General features: G+C 52.1%; 2 protein-coding genes across 5 annotated transcripts in view; both read right to left on the minus strand.

The window, feature by feature from the left end:
- rerea (arginine-glutamic acid dipeptide (RE) repeats a) overlaps positions 1-8,898 on the minus strand; it is a 90,244-nt gene extending 81,346 nt beyond the window's left edge. Inside the window, exon 1 of one of the 2 annotated variants that reach the window (XM_057039852.1) lies at positions 8,596-8,898. The gene's annotated coding sequence lies outside the window, so the exon portion shown is untranslated. The remainder of the gene's footprint in view (positions 1-8,595) is intronic. The other variant, XM_057039854.1, reaches the window with a different exon arrangement.
- Positions 8,899-9,800: 902 nt separating this feature from the next.
- Positions 9,801-16,224, minus strand: eno1a (enolase 1a, (alpha)). Of its 3 annotated transcripts, none has more exons than XM_057040437.1 (12): positions 16,072-16,224; positions 14,353-14,447; positions 12,899-12,994; positions 12,753-12,811; positions 12,194-12,263; positions 11,983-12,116; positions 11,686-11,908; positions 11,005-11,202; positions 10,659-10,860; positions 10,467-10,575; positions 10,331-10,389; positions 9,801-10,246 (listed from the first exon to the last, which is right to left on the minus strand). In XM_057040437.1, exons 2-12 carry the CDS (start codon positions 14,435-14,437, stop codon positions 10,183-10,185), a joined length of 1,299 nt encoding a protein of 432 aa, XP_056896417.1. In that variant the 5' UTR covers positions 14,438-14,447; positions 16,072-16,224; the 3' UTR covers positions 9,801-10,182. The 3 variants fall into 3 exon arrangements, with proteins under 3 accessions (XP_056896417.1, XP_056896416.1, XP_056896418.1); XM_057040436.1 differs by lacking the exon at positions 12,753-12,811 and adding an exon at positions 12,472-12,530 and having other exon boundaries at positions 16,072-16,223; XM_057040438.1 differs by lacking the exons at positions 12,753-12,811; positions 16,072-16,224 and adding exons at positions 12,472-12,530; positions 14,573-14,671.
- Positions 16,225-19,414: the final 3,190 nt, after the last annotated feature.

A 19,414-nucleotide genomic window follows, 5' to 3' on the forward strand; every position in this document is an offset into this window, starting at 1 on the left:
CTGGAGACAGAGGAGACATGAAGAGCTGAGACAGAGGAGACATGAAGAGCTGGAGACAGAGGAGACATAAAGAGCTGAGACAGAGGAGACATGAAGAGCTGGAGACAGAGGAGACATGAAGAGCTGGAGACAGAGGAGACATGAAGAGCTGGAGACAGAGGACACATGAAGAGCTGGAGACAGAGGAGACATGAAGAGCTGGAGACAGAGGAGACATAAAGAGCTGAGACAGAGGAGACATGAAGAGCTGGAGACAGAGGAGACATGAAGAGCTGGAGACAGAGGAGACATAAAGAGCTGAGACAGAGGAGACATGAAGAGCTGGAGACAGAGGAGACATGAAGAGCTGGAGACAGAGGAGACATGAAGAGCTGGAGACAGAGGAGACATGAAGAGCTGGAGACAGAGGACACACCACCCTCAATAGAGGTGAAGCTGAAAAAACGCTGCTGGTGGCGCCGAGGGAGCGAGTGGCTCCCTCTTATCCTCCTTCCCTCGTCTCCTCCTCCCTTGTTCCGCCTCCCGAGGAGGCAGCTTGTGAGAGACACGACCTCTGACCTCAGTCACCCTCTCCCAGCGTATTGACCCCCGTGTCTCCGCACTTATTACGCAAAACACCCGACACCACCCTCGAGACTCACCCCAGCCCCCCCAGGTAAAAACCGCCCCTCCCCAACTGTAGCTGTTCTTGAAATGTGTATTTCATGGGGGGGGGGGGGGTTCTCAGAAATAGATGTTGAAGAGCAGAGAAACGTTGGTCCACCTCCGCCGGCGAGGAGGATCAATACGCCCTAATTACTGGCCTCATGTTTATGAAGCGCCATCATCATTCATTCAGCACGCAGCCATCAATGGGGGGGGGGGGGGGGGGGTGATTCATGGTTTGATATCTTCCCTGTATAATGGGCTCCAGCAGCCAGTGACTCCCCCCCCCCCCCCTGGATGATACGGCGAACGTGCACGTGAAAGGAAGCGGGTTGATTCAGTGTGGTTTGATAAAGTACCTGCAGGAAGAGCGCGGACACACACACAACACACACACACACAGGAGACATATTGGGGCTGCATTTAAAATATTGACGCGCTGCTCCAGCCACCTCTGAGCCTCCTGCCCGGTGGATGGAGGGACACTGAGAGACAGGGGGACGCTGAGACGGGGGGACGCTGAGAGACAGGGGGACGCTGAGACGGGGGGACGCTGAGAGACGGAGGGACGCTGAGAGACGGAGAGACGAAGGTTGGAACATGTTTAGCTAATCGCAACACAGGCGCTTCGGCGCCACCTCGCATAATTAAACGCTAACCAGCTAATGCATACTAATGTGGAACAATCCACTGCTGGAGGCAGCAGAGCCTGACGCTCCCTGCAGCGGAGCCGCTCCCCTCCTCCTTTGTGCGCACGTGGACGCGAGACATGCGTGCGCGCGCGCACGTGCTGGGCGATTTGCAGAGCAGTGAGGTCCTAAAGGTCAGGCTGCGGACTTGAAAGAAAAGGTCAAGCATTATTACAACATGGCTAAATAAACAGGCTGAGGCTGCGCCTCCACGCCTGTTACCTGCCCCCTGTTACCTGCCCCCCCTGTTACCTGCCCCCTGTTACCTGCCTGCCTGTTACCTGCCCCCCTGTTACCTGCCCCCCTGTTACCGGCCTGCCTGTTACCTGCCCCCCCCCCTGGCTGGCTGGGATCAGCTCTCATCCCCCTCTTCATCCCTCCAGCCTTAAGACAGCTGACACGAGGACCATCATATCCTGCCTAGATTCTTATCACCCACTGGCTTTATTGCTCTCTTCCTCCTGAGCGACACACACACACACACACACCACACACACACACACACACACACGTGCGCGGGCGTGTGCACATGCACGGCGCGGGAGGGGGCTGCAGAGCCGCTGGAGCGTGCTTTAAAGCGCATTAATATTAATTGTGGCTCTAGCTGGAGCGCTAACTCAGCCGAGATGCTCCCAGTGCAGGAGCCGGGCTAGCTTGTGTTAGCGGGGGCTCCACTGCTGCAGGGCCGGAGACGATCTCACCGCCTGCTTATATCCGTATCCAGGGAAGCAGGCGCTCCCTGGATACGGATATAAGCACCACGGCAGCGTGGGTGAGCCACCCATAACCAGCAGACACGAGCTTCCACCACTCTGCCTTCATCTTCCTGCCACGGTGGGGGGGGGGGGGGCATCGTTTATAGCGCAGCGGAGTGAATATAAAAGGTGACCGGAGCCCCCCTCTACACCTCGAGCGGCCACAGGCATCAGAAGGTGACATCTTTATCTCCTCAGCGCCCCCCCCCCCCCCTTTAGCTGAAACCTGCAACAATGTTTTGCTTCTTTTTCTTTTTTTTTTTTTAATCACCCAACAGTCTTTTCCTTTTTGGGTTTTTCCCCCCCAGGACTCATCAACGCCCCCATTACCAAGTCAAATCAGGTGGTGCTGCGGAGATCCAGGGAGAACCAGAGCACGCGCACACACACACACACACACACACGGTGCAATCACTGCTTTAGAAATGCACCTAACTGGTTTATGGCTCTGAGAGGTGGTCAGGTGATCAGGTGGTCAGGTGATCAGGTGATCAGGTGACCGCGCTGGGATCTCGCCTGTCGCACGCGATCCTTCCTCATTTCACGTGTCACAAACAATTAAGACGCGCTGTTTGATGAACGCTCCGCCTGACCTACATACGCACAGCGAAGAGTTTCCGCTGGCAACCAAACAGTTGATCCCATTGACTCAGGTGACCACGGCCTCCGGGACGCACCGGGGGGGGGGGGGGGGGGGGGGGGGGGGGGGGGGGGGACGGGTTGAGGACGAGTTGCCTTCAAGTGTTTCATCCCCGTTGCCATTGTCTTCACAGCAGCAGCTGCCCAGGAGACTAAACCACCGCGGAAGAGTGAGGAAAAACAGGGAATATGGATCAGATACATGAGGCCGAGCGGCAGAAAGCCGAGCTGCCTGTCCTCTGGGGGGGGGGGGGGGGTGCCTGTCAATCATGTCGCTGGAAATTAACCAAGAGAATGGAGACGGAGCGCCGCTGAGGACCCCCGCGCGGTCCGACCTGTTCGAGATTTGACGAGCTCTTAATCACGTCGTCATCAGTGAGGGGCGGGAACAAAGAAGCCCCGGAGACGCTCCTCATACTATTTTCTCCCATTTGAAATGTTTAGAGGAAGAGTGGGAGGAGGAAGGGGCCCCTGGCGCGGCGCTGCTGCCGCTCAGCTAAGTGACAGTGATTCCTACAGCGAGTCGATTTGCTGCTTTTGAGTGCCTGGAAACTTGTCTGGCAGCGCTCACAGGGGAGAAAATAGTGTGTGTGTGTGTGTGTGTGTGTGTGTGTGTGTGTGTGTGTGTGTGTGTGTGTGTGTGTGTGTGTGTGTGTGTGTGTGTGTGTGTGTGTGTGTGTCGGCGGGGGGTGTTCACCTCTCCCTGTCTCGGATTTGTCCCTCAGTCCCTGGAGGTGCTTGGCACAACAAAGCAGGAGAGAGGTGGCAGGAAAAAAAGAGGCTCCGCTGTCGCGTACACAGCGTTTTAGCGACTAGCGACTCAGGGTGTTTGCTAAGGCGGCGCAGCGGCACGCCAGGTCAGCGAGGACCGCAGGAGAATCGATCCACTGACCAGAGGCGGCGCCACTGAAAGAGAGCAACCCGCTTTCAGTTCGGGGCACCGCTAACGTCGCGATACACACCAGCCCGGGAGCGCCGAACCGCTAGCGTCCATGGAACGATCCAGAAAAGCCGCTTTTATTCATCTTTTTTAACTCGTCTGCTGCGCTACACATCCGGTCGAGCGGTGACAGGTGAATCAAACAAGTGCCAAACGGCAGACTTCACCCTGACGTTCAGCTGCGTGGATGATCACAGAACGCTCGCTGAACGCCGCCGCCCGGTGATGGGGCACGTTCGCTCCGTCTGATGAGAAAAAGAGCACCTGAAGACTTTTATCCTCCCTCCTAATGAGGATCTATAAAACCAATGAGAGGAGGATCAATGGCAGGTTTACATGAGCTAGCTAGCTAGCTGGCTTGGGCGCCAATTCCCCTCCACTGCTAAGATGCGTCTAGCAGAGCGTCTTCATCAAGGCAGGAGCGTGTGGAGGAGCTTTGTTAATGAGCTCTGTGCTAGCTAGCGTCCATTTTAGCAACAGAACTGCTCCACGCACGCCCTCCTCATAACTGCACACCACAAACGGGTTCAAACACACGCCGATCCGGCCCGGAGAGCCGAGCGCTTCCTGCGAATGCCACATTTCCACCCAACGGCGGATGCTCGGCGCCGTCCGGCTCAATCTACAGCCGGAGAGCTGCTGCGAGACTGAAGAAGGAGCAGAAACATTTGGATGCGTTCTCGGAGAAGCAGCGCCAGGATGGGTTCTTCCACGGGAAAAGAAAAGCGCCGGTTCTATTTTGAACCGATAACCGCGTTGAGGGGGCGTCTCGTCGTCCCGCAGGCTAATGTTTCTTTCATGAGGCGGCCCGCTGCCGGTGACATTAGGACTACAACACTTCCACACGTTCCCAGCGGATCACTGCAAACGGTTGCCGTGAAACACAATTAGCACGGTCCATATGGCGGCGAGTGGAGGAGGTGCGGCCGACGTCCTCCGAGAGACCCGCTTTTGTTAGCTTAGAGATCAAACTGTTGACATCATAACGAGGCCGTTTTAATCCTGCGTCCAGTGGAAGCAGCAGCGCCGCCTCCGCGCTTCCCAACAATCCGGAATAATTCTGTAAATAAGCTAACTGGCCGTAGCTTAATCAATAGCTCCTTCATTAGGATGAACGGCTCCTGGTGGATGATGGGGAGATTTAATGTGCTTCCTCCTTTCCCTGCTCAGTTTCATCGACCCCCCCCCCCCATCTGATCGGACCAATGGTGCTGATGAGCGAGCTGGGAAATAACTCACTGGGATTCAGGTGCGTCCTGAGACGCGGCCCCGCCCGACAAGCATTTCTTTGCCAGGGAAAAAACACGGAGTGGAGGCGAACACCGACGGCTCCGGGCTACAGATTTATTCCAAATTGATCCATTAGATGGCGCCGACAGCCTCTAAACACAGATCACAAACATCCTCCCACCTGCGAGGACGCGCTTTAACCACGCCGCCTCCTGAATTGGCAGGTGCGGTGTCGCTGTGACCCGTTCTGCGAACCCCGACCTCGTGCACGGGGGCCGCCGCCGCCGCTAGCGGGCAGCAATTATGGCCACATCTGCCTCCGAAACAATTCAACCAGCCGCATCGGTCGGGCGCCGCCCGAAAGCAGCGCCCCCCCTAAATCTGTTGTGGCTGAGCTGATGTCGCCTGGCGGCGTGCGCGAAGGTTCTGACGCGGAGCGGCCGAGCCCCGACCCTGTCTAAGCGGTGGTCGCCCGGAAACCCTTCGTTAGGAGCTTCTGAGCCGTTGGACGACACAGAAAAGGGGGGGGCGGGGGTCACATGATCATAGCTGTGTACGACCACATCAACATGGCGTTGGCTGAAGGCTTTAGCTTCCACGAGGACTGAACGCGGGTGAACGAGGGCGAGATGGTGAAATATTCAAGGCAGAGCGTCTGCCTGTATAAATATCTGCTGGCGGGGGGGTGGGGGTGGGGGGGGACACTGGTACGCATTGTTTGTGTTTCTGCGCCGCCAGCGCCACGCCGTGTCATTACATGAGGCAATCTCTTACCTAATCAGCACTGACACACATGGCAGCAAAGCCCCCCCCCCCCCCCCGGGGGGGTCGCCAGCTGATTCTACACCATTTCATTTTCCTCTTTTACCGCCCTGGCAAATGGCTGCCTGTTCCTTACTGCCTTCTTGGCAGGCTAATCTGATAAGTGCTGTCATTAGCCCGCTCTGACCGATGCTACATGCTAGGTTGCTTTTATCTGCCCTTTGTTGTCTGTTGACCACCTGGAGGCCCAGCGGACATTCAAAAACGTCCCAGGAACAAAACAAAGCTTCACAGGACTGCGTCTTCAGCGTGCACGCGCGCACACGTGCACTCCACACCGCCGTGACCATAAAATGTGGTGAGGTGCATCAAAGCAGCCGCTCGTTTGCTTTAATGTTGCCTAATAGCTGCCAGGAGGCGGCGAGCATTTGTTAAGACGGGAAGCTGCGCCGAGCCGGTCCAATAAGACGCCGGCGCCATTTGCATAGCGAGGCCGGGCCGGGGGGGGGGCAGATTTGATCATCAAACGCCGGCGGCGGTACGAGGCGCGACAGCTCGCAATTGTTAACACGGATCGCGTTTGCCGACGCCATCGCGCTGACACGGTGGCGAGGCGGCGGAGCCGGGCCCGAATCACACGGAGACGAGACGCGCTTGGATCTCTGCTCAGGAGGGGCGAAGGGAAGCTGTCAGAACAAGACAGCGACTTGCCTCTCGCGGCGGTGGCGGTGGCGGGGGGGCGGGGGGGCGCTGCCCCGTGCACGTCAGTCCAATACCTTAAAACAACGCACGCCAGGCGCCGCTGCAGCCAATTAGGCGGCTCCTGGCCCGGGAGCTGTCAGGAAGTGCTGACAGATTGTTATTTTTAATGAACATGCAGCTCTTGAACGGCCCATCAAGAGCGCTCCCAGCCCGCGCTGCGCCTTTGTTCCGCTCCGGTACCGCTATCGGCGCCACGAGAGGCTAAACGGGGCTAAACCGGTCCGTCCGCCGGTTCCTCCTCTGTCCCCGTTGAGGCAAACGTGCGACATCGTGACGAGCGCGTGAACGCGCGTCACCTCCCCCGTCTGACGTCACGCCACGACCCCGGCCTCCTCGGTGCTGGCGCGGCGCCGCGCGGCGGCTCAGGTGGGTCAGACGTCGGGATGATCCTGCAGACGAGCAGCAACCATCCGAAAACGTCGGTGCGAAGAACAAAACTGGGACTTTTCCCTCCCAAAGCTTCCGTTGGCCGCGTACGGCCGCCATTAGCAGGGAAAGATGGAGGTTATCACCCTCCGCTTATCAGCACGCCGCCGCCCCCGGCAACGCTCATATTGGATGGACGGAGCGTGTCACAGGACAGATGACTCAAAGCCGTTTTATCCACGGCGGCGCTGACACACAGGAAATCACCCTGAACTCATCCGACCCCCGGACCGACGGGATCCTGCGGATCACATGACCCCTCCCTGAACCCGGGTTAGAATCCAGGGGAGGATCCGGGAACATCATCCCAAAATTCAGGCGTAGCGAACTTTAAACCCCGAATCGCTTGGGAATTTTAGGGGGGGGACAAAACCTGGAGGCATTCGAAAGATTCCCAAATCAAATCTGTTCATCCTTGAGTGGAAGAGATAAGAAGACAGACAGACAGACAGACAGGCAGGCAGGCAGACAGGCAGGCAGGCAGGCAGGCAGGCAGACAGACAGACAGACAGGCAGACAGACAGGCAGGCAGACAGACAGGCAGGCAGTATAGAGGGCGCCTAAAAGGCTGTCGACCTTTAACAACGGGAATCTCGCTCATCGGCAACAGGAGCAGAATCCTAATAATAACCAAGGATAGTTTGGAAGTGAGGAAAGGCGTCTCGATAAAAGCCCGATTCTGTTGGTTCCTCCGTCGTTGGCGCCTTTGTGCGTTCTGGACCATGTGACTCGCTGGAGCCCGTCACGCCATCGGTGTGCGTTAAAGTGTTAAGAACTTTTGTGCTGGAAGCCTCCCGCCCGTGACCCACTGGGATGCCCACAAAATAACGGGAATAACCGGTGACTGAGTCACGTGACCCCGGACTTTCCCATCAGCACAGATCCTGAATGAAAACCAAAGTATTTTTGGAGGGGGGGGGGTGCAGCCGGAGCATTTTAATGACTGCTTTTGTCTGTCACTTCCAGAGTGAAACAGCTGAGAGTCAAACAGCCCCATCTCGGGGCTTCTTGTCACCACTTGTCCTGCTGTTTTGCACCATTCAGCCTCTCTGAACTCATTATTCTAACGCTGCTGATCACATTTGCTGCCCCAGAGGTGATTTCTAAGAAAGCCTTGCTTCTAAAACTCCTCCACACGGCGCGGTTACCTTTGTCTTCAAGCTGCCCGGGTCAAACCATCACAAACGGGCGAGCAGGGTGACACTTATTGCCCCAAAAAAGTCCAACAGACAAAGACAGCAAGTTAGCTCCGCCAGCTAACGCAGGAGCTAATGACAATAGCTGAACGGGCTCAGGCTACTCCCTGTAACACAAACACTACACCGGCTCATTACAGATGGGGGTGGGGGGGGACGCTCCCTGCGGTCTGCTCCGAGGTTTAGATCACGGATAATTTAATCCTATGGAATAATGCGGTGTGGTCTTTGCGTGTGTTGTGCGCTAACCGGCGCCAACGACCTGCCGGTGTCCAGACATTACCCCGCTCCCCAATCAGTGCTAGTCACTGACGTTAGCCGCTAACGTCAGTGCGGAGTAACCAGCGACAGCGAGGGGGCAAACCAGCCTATCTGCTAACTAGCTAGCGGATGCTAATTGGCAAATTAGCCTACCAGCTAGCAGCCAAGGATGGACGTTGGTAGCACAACGCAAAACACTCTGTTCCCCGCTACACTTGACAGTTTTAAGCCGTTCTCCAGCGAGCGTCATAGGCAAAAGAAGGCAACTGGTTGAAGCTCGCAGCACTTACCTTGAGCAGCTTGATCTACAACATCTGTGATTTGTTTGATGTGAGAGGCTGCAACAACAAACAATAGCAGCAGCGGGGGCAATTAGCCAACGTTATTTAGCCAAGTGTCGCCACTGGAGTAGCCCAGCAGCTGCGGTGCCACCTGTGTATCTTCTCTTATGGAGCTACAGCGGCGCGGTCCACGTTTGATACAATGCTGTCATAAATGATGGACTTGAGGATAAAGAGGGAGTAATCGTTGCCGGAATGCTCAGACTAGTGTGTGTGAGGGGCACTCAGCGTGACAGCATCCTTCTTCATCTTGGGGTGAGAACAGTTGGGGGGTTCTCAAAGTTCAACCGGTAAAATATCGTCACCCACTGGCCAAACCTGGGAACATGCACACGGCGAGCTGCGTCCTTTCGAACCCCAGCCGGAGAGAATAGAATAAAATAAAATAGAATAGAATAGAATAGAAGAAGCAAGACTGCGTTTAAGATCATACACGGTTTGTGGGTTTGTTTGTTTTTTAATTACCTTGTTGTGCTCACCCAACTTTCAAAATCAGAATTCAGGACTTTGTCGATTAAATTGTATTTTATGTGGTTGCCCGGGATTCTTGTGCACAGGTTGAATAAGTGCGTTACATTTCGGACCCTGAATGGATCTTTTGGTCAAAGCTGTGGTCGTAATGGAGACGCTGCGCTTCACACATCTGACCGCTGGGCGGCGCCAGCAGCGAAGAAAAAGAAAATGTCTTTATTTCATCCGGAAATTCGCGTAAAGCTGAACATTTGGTTTGGTTTTCTTTAAGTGTTTTAATGCGAGCATAGCGGAAGAATATGTGTGCAGATGATCACTTAAAACATTCCAGTTTATATGTTCACAACAGGGAAATAGGACGCAGCTAAACCGGAAGTGGGTCGAACCAGTGCACATTCCAGTGGAGGGGTGGCGCAGACCCAGCTGGCAGCCTCCTGGCACCACACATCTGCTTAACACACCATCGTTTATTGTGTCCTTTCTTTCTTTCTTTTACCCCAGGGTGGCCTTAAACAGCACTGAATTCATGTTTCTGCCTCTTAGCTACTCTGACTCCTCATGCACAGACGGAACCAGGCGGAGGCAGCAAATTCCAGTTCAAACACGTTTAAATCTTTGTGTTTACAATCAAGATGTCAAAGCTCCACCGATGTGCTGCAGACATGAAGAAACAACAACAGGACTCAAACTATATTGTTTTATTTGTAATCCTGCCGACGCTTACAGTGATGTTAGCCCTCATCTGCACACACACGTTGCACACACAGCACTACCACTACAGCTCTACGCAGAGCCCCACGGTACAGTAGCAAAAGGACACACAACAGCAGCACGAACACAGACAGGAAGGCCGACATATCGGGGGGGGGGCTAAAGCACAGCTTGAGGGGGGCTGAGCCGCAGACGTGCTGCGGTGGTTCCCTGGCGGAGACGGAGGCCGATCCGGGCGTTTCTCCCTCCTCCGTCTGCTTCCTCCAGGCGGGGCAGGCGACCTAGCGTGGCATTGATGCGTGGGGGGCTATGATGAGTGATGAACACACAGATGCCCGGGGCAGCAGCACCGGCTCAGATGGGGTGCCTGAAGTTCTTGCCGGCAAAGCGGGCCTTGTCTCCGAGTTCTTCCTCAATCCTGGAACAGAACGGTTACATTTGGTACAGCCCTTGATTTAAGGGGTTCTTATGTGGGATGATGGGCCTTTCTGGTCCGGAATACCTGAGCAGCTGGTTGTACTTGGCCAGACGCTCAGATCGGCACGGGGCGCCAGTCTTGATCTGAGGAAGGAAAGACGGGGACGAGTTTTCAGAGTCGGGTCGCCGACGGCGTCCCTTTAAATGAACGCTGAGGCTACCTGTCCAGTGCAGAGGCCGACCACCAGGTCAGCGATGAAGGTGTCCTCCGTCTCCCCGGAGCGGTGGCTGACCATCACGCCCCAGCCGTTGCTCTGGGCCATCTTGCAGCTGGAAGGCAGACAGACTCAGACCCTGAACAGGTTCACACACACAGGTCAGACGCCAGATTGAGCTCGGGCCTCAACACTCACGCCTGCAGGGACTCCGTGACGGAGCCGATCTGGTTCACTTTGAGCAGCAGGCAGTTGCAGGATTTCTCGGCCACGCCCTTGCTGATGCGTTTGGGGTTGGTGACCGTGAGGTCGTCGCCCACCACCTGAATGCTGGTGCTGGCTGTAAAATTGGTCCACGCCTTCCAGTCATCCTGGTCAAAGGGGTCCTCGATGGACACCACTATGCAGCAGAAGAAGCAGCGTTAACGAAAACCTCAGCAAAACCCTTCAGAAGAAACTCGAGTCGTTTTAGTATTTCCCCTCTTTGACCGCTTGGGGGCAGCAGAAACAATCTCCTGAAACGGTTCTGGTGCCAAAACCCCACCTGGGTAATCTTTGACGAAGCCCCTGTAGATGTCAGCCAGCTGGTCAGCTGAGATGTAGCGGCTCGGGTCGTCGGGCGACTTGAAGTCCAGGTCATACTTGCCGTCCTTGTAGAACTCGGAGGCAGCCACATCCATGCCGATCACGATCTTGTCGGTGTAGCCAGCCTTGGCGATGGCGTTCTTCAGCAGCTCCAGAGCTGAAATAAGTGGCGCGATACTGCAAATCAATTGCAATACACAAACAAAGGCGCAACACTATTTCCTGCGTTACACACGAGGACACTGAATTCTGATCGCTCCACCATGATTGCGGTCGTTTATCCTCCAGCCCGTCTCGTTGACGCCTCTGGGCTGTTGGGCCGCAGAATCGCCCCAGACTGAGACATTAACCCTCAAAGGTTTCATAACTTGATAATCACCTAACGCTTAACTGGGATTAGACCAGTCGACCACTGAGTCCTGCGCTGATGCCTGCGCATGTGCCGTAGCGGCGCGGCGACCCGACACTGGAGTGCCAGTGATGTCAGCGTGCAGAGTTAGTGTCTTAATTTAGAAGCCTCCAGCCAGCTCAAGAATAATATGACTGATTTGCTCCCAGTATAGAGCCCTTCTGAGGCTCCTCAGAGGCCTCCTCGGGCGTCTAAAGACACGCTTGTGACTGGCTCCTCGCTTCCTCCCACCTTCCTTGTTCTCCAGGATGTTGGGGGCAAAGCCTCCCTCGTCTCCCACGTTGGTGGCGTCCTTTCCGTACTTCTCCTTGATGACGCCCTTCAGGTTGTGGTAGACCTCGGCGCCGATGCGCATGGCCTCTTTGAAGCTGCTCGCCCCCACGGGCAGGATCATGAACTCCTGCATGGCCAGCTTGTTGCCTGCGTGGGAGCCGCCATTGATGACGTTGAAAGCCTGAAGGTAACAAAAGGAGGTGGATTTTCAGCGTGACGGACAATCGTGGTTTAAAGACGCGTCGCCGTGCTTACAGGAACAGGGAGGATGACTTCGGGGTTGCCAGCCAAATCAGCAATGTGGCGGTAGAGGGGGACGCCCTTCTCTGCTGCACCAGCCTTGCACACAGCCAGGGACACGCCCAGGATGGCGTTAGCACCAAATTTAGCTGAGGAGACAAAGGCCTTAACACTCCAACCATGAAGAGCGACAGAGACCTTACGGCGAGAACGCTCAGCATCTCACATTTGTTGTCTGTGCCGTCCATGTCCAGCATCAGCTTGTCGATTTTCTCCTGATCCAGAACGTTAACATCCTGTGGCGGGACAAAACGTTTAACTAAGGCTTCTACAAATAAATGATTAATGATGACTGATGTCAGTTCAAACAAACCTCAACAGTGTTAGCATAATTAGCACAACTCAACATACAACATTATTAGCCATAAAAAAAGAATCCATCAGGTCATTGAATGCAAGGGTTTATACAGGTAGTACTAGTTACCAAACAATGAAACGGCCTACCTTGCTAACCAGTGCGGGTGCAATTATTTTATTGATATTCTCAACAGCTTTAGAGACACCTACAGGGGACAAGCAGACGGTGACTGAGCGAGAGGAGGCGACCATGCAGAGCAGAGCAGAGCAGAGCAGCAGGCCACGCAGATGAACACAGACTACTGGATCGATCTCATTGGGGAAAATCTTTAACGTCTAAATATGCGTTTTCCCATCTGTGACCATCCGTCGGCGTTAGTGTCAGGCTCTTCATGCCGGGCTCCACCCTGTTACTCAACACTGTTTACCTGGTTGCACAAAGCAGGGGCTAAGAAGTCATTTACATATTTAACAGCCCTTTTGACTCCTGGCAAGAAGAAAAAGATGAAGGAAAAAAAGATTTGAGGAAAAAGTAGGAAGTGGGAGAATCGGGAGCGTCGGGAGGACGCCTCACCTTTGCCCATGTAGCGGGTTTTGTCGTTGTCACGGAGCTCCAGAGCCTCGTAGATTCCAGTGGAGGCGCCGCTGGGGACGGCAGCTCTGAACAGACCTGAGACAAAAGAGTTTTACAGGCATCCCTTCATGCTGGACTGCAAGCTAATCATCACACTCAAGGTCATCGACTCTCCATCCACTCTAAAATCTGCCATTACTCAACACATCATCATGTGTCTGGTGGCTGCTAGGATACGCCGCACACATGGAAGGGAACCAAATGCAGCTACCGCGGTGGAACGAGTGATTGGGTTTGCTGAGTGGAACAGCAGGGTGAGTTTAAGGAATCTGTGGCTTAGATTGAGACAATGAAACGGCGGTCAAGGTTGCGAGTCCGCGTTAAACAAACACGCTGCATCAGCACATTCCTGGCCGGTTCCGAGATTAGTGCCACCTCTGCATCATCTCAGACCCTCCCCAGGGAGGGTCCAGCCAGTCCTCTTCCTTTAGAGCTGCATCTTGCTCTGCACAACCTTCAGAGACTCCTTTTTGTACCACTAACCTCATAGTACTGAGGATGTGAGCGCGTGCACCAAAAGCCTCCACACTCCCAAAGCTGCTGCCATTACATAAGTCAGCGAGCACAGACGGGTTTCTAGAAACCGAGTGACCCAGAGAGAAGCTGCTTATGTAACGTGGAGGAGAGCGCGACAGTTATGACACCACTCTGCTCTGGCACACATGAAAGGGATTCTGTCCAGAGAAAAAGAAATTAAGGCTCCTATTTATGGTGAACAGCAGCAGCCAGTCCAAGCTCAGAACAAACCAGAGCAGCGGACCAGTGCAGTCGATTTCCAGCCCTTTTCCACTCGCTTCCATGTCACTGGTTATTCAGGCCGCTTCATTAACATTCCTGGGACATTTCACTGGCTCTGGATACTCCTTTGTTGCACTTCAAATTGCAACAGCTCTAAAACTCCTCAACTGGATCAGTAATTGTATTAAAAAAACTGATTTCAAAGCCAAAGTGATGTATCAGCTTTGTCAAATTAGATAAACAGTCATTTCATGGACTGTACTTATAATACAGGTTCAATACAGCCACAAGCTGGAGAAAAATTAGGTTTCCATTTAGATTGATCGCTACAGTTTCACTATGGAACCAAATAAACCGAGTTTGTTAGTGATTATCTGAAACCAATGTGTACTCCCACTACTATTGAAACACTAGTTGATTGTCCTGGGAATTATGCCAATAGAAGTATTGTTTTTAAGGATTATAATGCAGAAAATGGTATTTTAAAGTGTTTTAATACAAGTATTTGGTCCCAAAAATACAGTATCACGTGAACTCTTAATTTAACCAAGCACCACTTCAACTATATTTCACTGTCATTTAACTTACCCGACAATATAAACTCCCCATTTCCAAAACGATAAAGTGCATAAAATCACCCAAAAAGGAAGCGTTACCTTTCTTGGTGTACAGGTCAACCTCCACGGTGGGGTTGCCACGGGAGTCGAATATCTCGCGAGCGTGGATCTTCAGGATAGACATGGTTCAGGATCTGCGGAGGAAACACGGTTCTGTTGAGTGGCTCCGCGGGCCCAACACTCACAAGCTGCCTTGCTGCTGGTTAAAGAACAGGAAAAACACAACAACTTCTATTCTGCATAAAAGTGACGTCTTTACCGCGCTGCTGGCTCTATGAGACGTCTTGGTAGGGAAGCTGTGCAGGCTCATCAGAGGTAGGGCTGTCGTATATATGGTACCCAGAGAAAGGTGTGGCTAGTGCACCAAAAATGGAGGAAAGGGGCTCAACCCTGCCGTCTTGCACAACCGTATTGCCAAATGCTTTGAAAAGCAAGCTGAGAATACTATCAGCCAATGGTCAAACACGAATCTCTGATTTCAGGCAGCTCAAATAAATGGATGACGTGCACAGCGAAGGCTACAGGCTACAACTGCTCTTTGCACAGGTTACACAAAAGCTGATACGAGGTGAAGACCAGAGCACGCTCTTATCTCACCAGCTTGCACGTCGCCGAACTTCAGGGGTCGGGTTTAAACAAGGTTTTCGGCCAGACAGCGGGCAACTGTTGCATTGATTTTCCAATGGGGTGCAAATTCCCCACAGTCCGTCCACCATCTGAACGCATGGGTGGAGCGAGAACAGTCCGCAGACCTGCTCCAGGGCACCTTCACCGGGACCGGCTCTATCGGTCTTTTTTTACTGGCACCAATGAATCACAATACATGAATCGTAGCCGCTGGTGATACAGAATCAATTACTAGATTCTTTCCACACAGCTATTTCCTGTGATTTTAAGTCTTATTCAGTTACACACCAATGATGAAATGCAAAGCTAAATTCCTCTTTTTTACGTTACATTTCCACCAATGACTTAAGCGAGCAACAGGATAAACTAAAAGACCAAAATGGCCCAGACACATCAATTATTGAGTACTGACACTGGATAAGAAGGTATCCCTGCGAAGTTGGCTTTGTCATGCACGTTAAATGAGGTTAGTAAAAAGAAGTGATGAGTGTTAAACCTTCTAGTTCTTAGATGAGCTTCTAGTAACAGTAGATCCTGGAGATCTGCTCTGTAAGGACATGACTGAAGCCTGCAGCGTAGGCCTGCAGTATTTTTCCTTTAGCTGGTGAACACACCCCCCACGTCTGCTGCAAGCAACTGGTAGCCCTCTTTCTCACACACACACACACACACACACACACACACACACACACACACACACACACACACACACACACACCCAGCTGTAGCCCGTTACACTCAGACAATCCGAACGAAAATGAGGCAAATGATGATTATTAGATTATTATTGCTAGAAGTTCGAGGTTGCAACCTGACGCCCTTTCCCCCCCTCACACACCCTCTGCGGACCTAAATAGATGGTCACGTCGCCAGCTGACAGTCTGATTTAAAAATAGACGGTGGGCTACTGAATTTTCATCAACCGAGCCACGAAGATTCATTTACCGGCGAATCGGTCTTCAAAACCCCCCAAAACCCACGAAAGCACGGGCAGAGGCACGGAAGACGTTTTAGAGACGTGAAAAGTACTTCACTACCACGCAGACTTATATAACAATATTAAAATCCAAAATACTTTATTAGAGGACCAAAATCCAATAAGAAAGGCAGAAATTAGGACGTGAAACTTACCTTTCCGGCCTAACTGTGTGCAAGGACGGTGCGGAGTCTCTCGTGCGGGCAGGCGGAGAAGGCGCTCGTGACGTTCCGCTCTCCACCTTATGGTGGAGGAACACGGAAATAACGGGCAACGGAGCGCTGCCATTGGCTGGCTGCGCCTCACGAGGCAAAAGCGAGCGCGAGGAAGGATGCACGTTCATCGCGGTCTGAATTTACCCAAACCAGGAAGAGGAAGCTTTATTTTACACCCGACACGTAACTCCCGAACAACTATTTAAACAAGGACAACGGGAATGTCGGTTAATGCGGGTGAATTATGGGACATGTAGGACTCTCTTTTTTGGGGAGGAAGGGAGGATTATGCGGAATGATGACGCAGCGTGAGTACGTGCAGGGATGCAGGCAGGGATGTCGATGCGGTGGTCGGTTGTTAGTCACGTGGGACCGGGGGTCACGTTTTTCCCAATGACTTCACATCATTTTATAACATTTATGGCGATGAGAAGACGCGCAGGCTTCCTAAAATAACCCCCTGGGTCTAGACGTCAGAAAGGGAACCCAAACTAAACACCTAATGTTTCAGACACGCTTTTAAACTTTTAATGTGTTTCATCCAAACACTTAAAGGTCATACAGACCACTTTTGTCTATACTATAAACACGTTTGAGGTGTCACAGGTGTTTCCTGTGTTTCTATTGGCAAACATCGCGGCCCATCAGTGTAAAGGACGCAGCATCCCTGCACCGCAGAGCTGCTGCAGTGACCTTGAGGCTGTCGCTGTTACGCCCGACTGCGCCACCTGCTGCCCAGACCTCGGAACTCCACTGCGATGAAGCCGAGATTCACCTCGCTGTCTGAGCCTGAGGAGGCGTTCTGCAATGACTGATGATTAAAATGTGTCCTAAAAAAAGGATATCAGGGTCTCTGCACTCTTTATTCTGAATTGAATTCATATTTTTATATTGTTTTGAACCTGCAACGTAGCAATTCCAGTCACAACAGCATTGAGGGAATAAGGGGGTATAAAGCCCGACACATCAAAAAATAGCCAGAAAATTCTAATTTTGTTAACCTTTTAACAAAATCCCTTTTTTGCCATTTCATTTTGTTTATGACATTTTTTTGTATCAAATATACATTAGGCGATATAGGGTCTAATAACATAAAATGTTTTCTTGTATATTTTTGTCTTCAGAAATCCAAGGTAGTTTTCTCTCTCAACTGGACTGGGTTTCTTCTCTTGAAGACGTTTCGCCTTCTATCCAGAAGGCTTCTTCAGTTCTGAAATCGCTGGGGAGAGAGCTTGAAAATATATAGCCCCTGTGGACCATCTGCATGCTAATGATCTGGGTGGTCACCTGAGAGTCGTTAGCAGGGTCGTTGGTCGGGTCGTTCACCTAGTTTCTGTTGAGGTGTCTCCCCTTTGTCTGCTGGGTCACATGGTAACGAGTCACTGGGTCTCCTGGAATGGTGTGAATGTTTGGTTTGCTGTTGGAAGGAGTGGAGGACTGCATTGTATGTGGGTGACAGGAAGTGCCTCAGGCCACCACCTCTGTTTAAGGATGGTTTCTCCAATTTGACATGGATAGCTTCCTTGACCCCCCTTTCAAACCAGCGGTCTTCTCTGGCCAGTATCCGTACTTGACTGTCCTCGAAGGAGTGCCCACTCTCCTTTAAGTGTAAGTGGACTGCTGAATCCTGACCCGAAGAGGTGGCACGTCTGTGTTGTGCCATTCTTCTGTGGAGAGGTTGTTTGGTTTCCCCAATGTACAGTTCCTTGCATTCCTCCTGGCACTGTACAGCATAAACAACATTACTTTGTTTGGGTCTTGGTGTCTTGTCCTTTGGGTGTACTAACCTCTGTCTGAGAGTGTTGCTGGGTTTGAAATGAACCGGTATGTTGTGTTTCTGGAGGATCCTCCTAAACTTCTCTGAGACTCCAGACAGGTAGGGGATGGAAACGCTGCGGCGTTTGTTTCTCTCCTCCTCTCCTTTGCTGAGGTCTCGCTTTCTTGAGGTCCTGGTGAAGGCCCAGTCTGGGTAGCCACATGTTTTGAGAGCTGTCTTAATGTGGTCCTGTTCCTTCTTTCTGCCTTGGGATGTGGTGGGTATTTCTCTGGCCCGGTGTTGGAGAGTTCTGATCACTCCCAACTTGTGTTCCAGTGGGTGGTGAGAGTCAAACTGGAGGTACTGGTCGGTATGTGTAGGTTTTCTGTAGACTTCGATGGTGAGATTTCTGTCCTCAGTGATCTTGACCGCGCAGTCCAGAAAGGCCAGACTGTTTCCTTTTACATCTTCCCGGGTGAATTTTACATGCTCGTCTGTTTTGTTGAGGTGATCGGAGAACGCTTCCAATTCTTGTGTTTGAATTTTGACCCAGGTGTCATCCACATACCTGAACCAGTGGCTTGGCGCAGTTCCTGTGAAGGATGTCAGGGCCTGGGATTCCACCTTCTCCATGTATAGATTGGCAACTATAGGGGATACTGGTGAGCCCATGGCACAGCCATGTTTCTGCCTGTAGAAGCCTTCTCTGTACTGGAAATAGGTGGTGTTCAAACACAGGTCCAGCATGGTGCAGATTTGGGCCGGTGTTAAGGTTGTTCTTTCTGTAAGGTTCTTGTCCAATAGAAGGTGCTTGTGGATGGTGTCTATGGCGCTGGCGGTGGGGATGCACGTGAAGAGTGACGTGACATCATAGGATACCATAGTCTCTTCTGGAAGTAGTGTGAGTCCACTGACTTTTTGAGCAAAGTCTTGGGAGTTTTTGATGTGGTGTGGGGTGTTGCCAACCATGGGCGACAAGATGGAGGCCAAATATTTGGAAATGTTGTAGGTTACAGAATTGATGCTGCTTACTATGGGTCTGAGAGGGGTCCCTGGTTTGTGGATCTTGGGCAATCCATAAATGCAAGGGATGGTTTCTCCTGGATATAGACGGTAGTATTGTGGTCTGTCAATGGCTTTATCCTTTTCCAGTTTCTGTAGTAAGTCTACCACCTTCTTCTTGTATGAGCTGGTGGGGTCCCGCTTGAGTTTCTCATATGTGGTAGTATTTTGGTGTCTTCAGAAACTTTTTAATAACCAGACTTCTTTTTCTTTCTGTTTTATTGTGTTGCTAAAACAATAGCTCTTCACTCCAGGCAGTTTGAGTATTGTGGGGAAATGCTAATGACATAAACAACTGGGCCTTTTTGTGCCAAAACACATCAATGATCTTTGTATAGTGTTTACTTTTATGTATTGTTTTCATTTGATTTGTACTTCCTTTTTCTCGAAAATGACAAATTAGAGGTTGCATTCTGATCTGGACCTAAACTAGTAGATGTCCTGTTCCTGAAAAAAGACATGACT

Source organism: Takifugu flavidus, chromosome 8, assembly GCF_003711565.1.
Source record: "Takifugu flavidus isolate HTHZ2018 chromosome 8, ASM371156v2, whole genome shotgun sequence".
Lineage (NCBI taxonomy): Eukaryota > Metazoa > Chordata > Actinopteri > Tetraodontiformes > Tetraodontidae > Takifugu > Takifugu flavidus.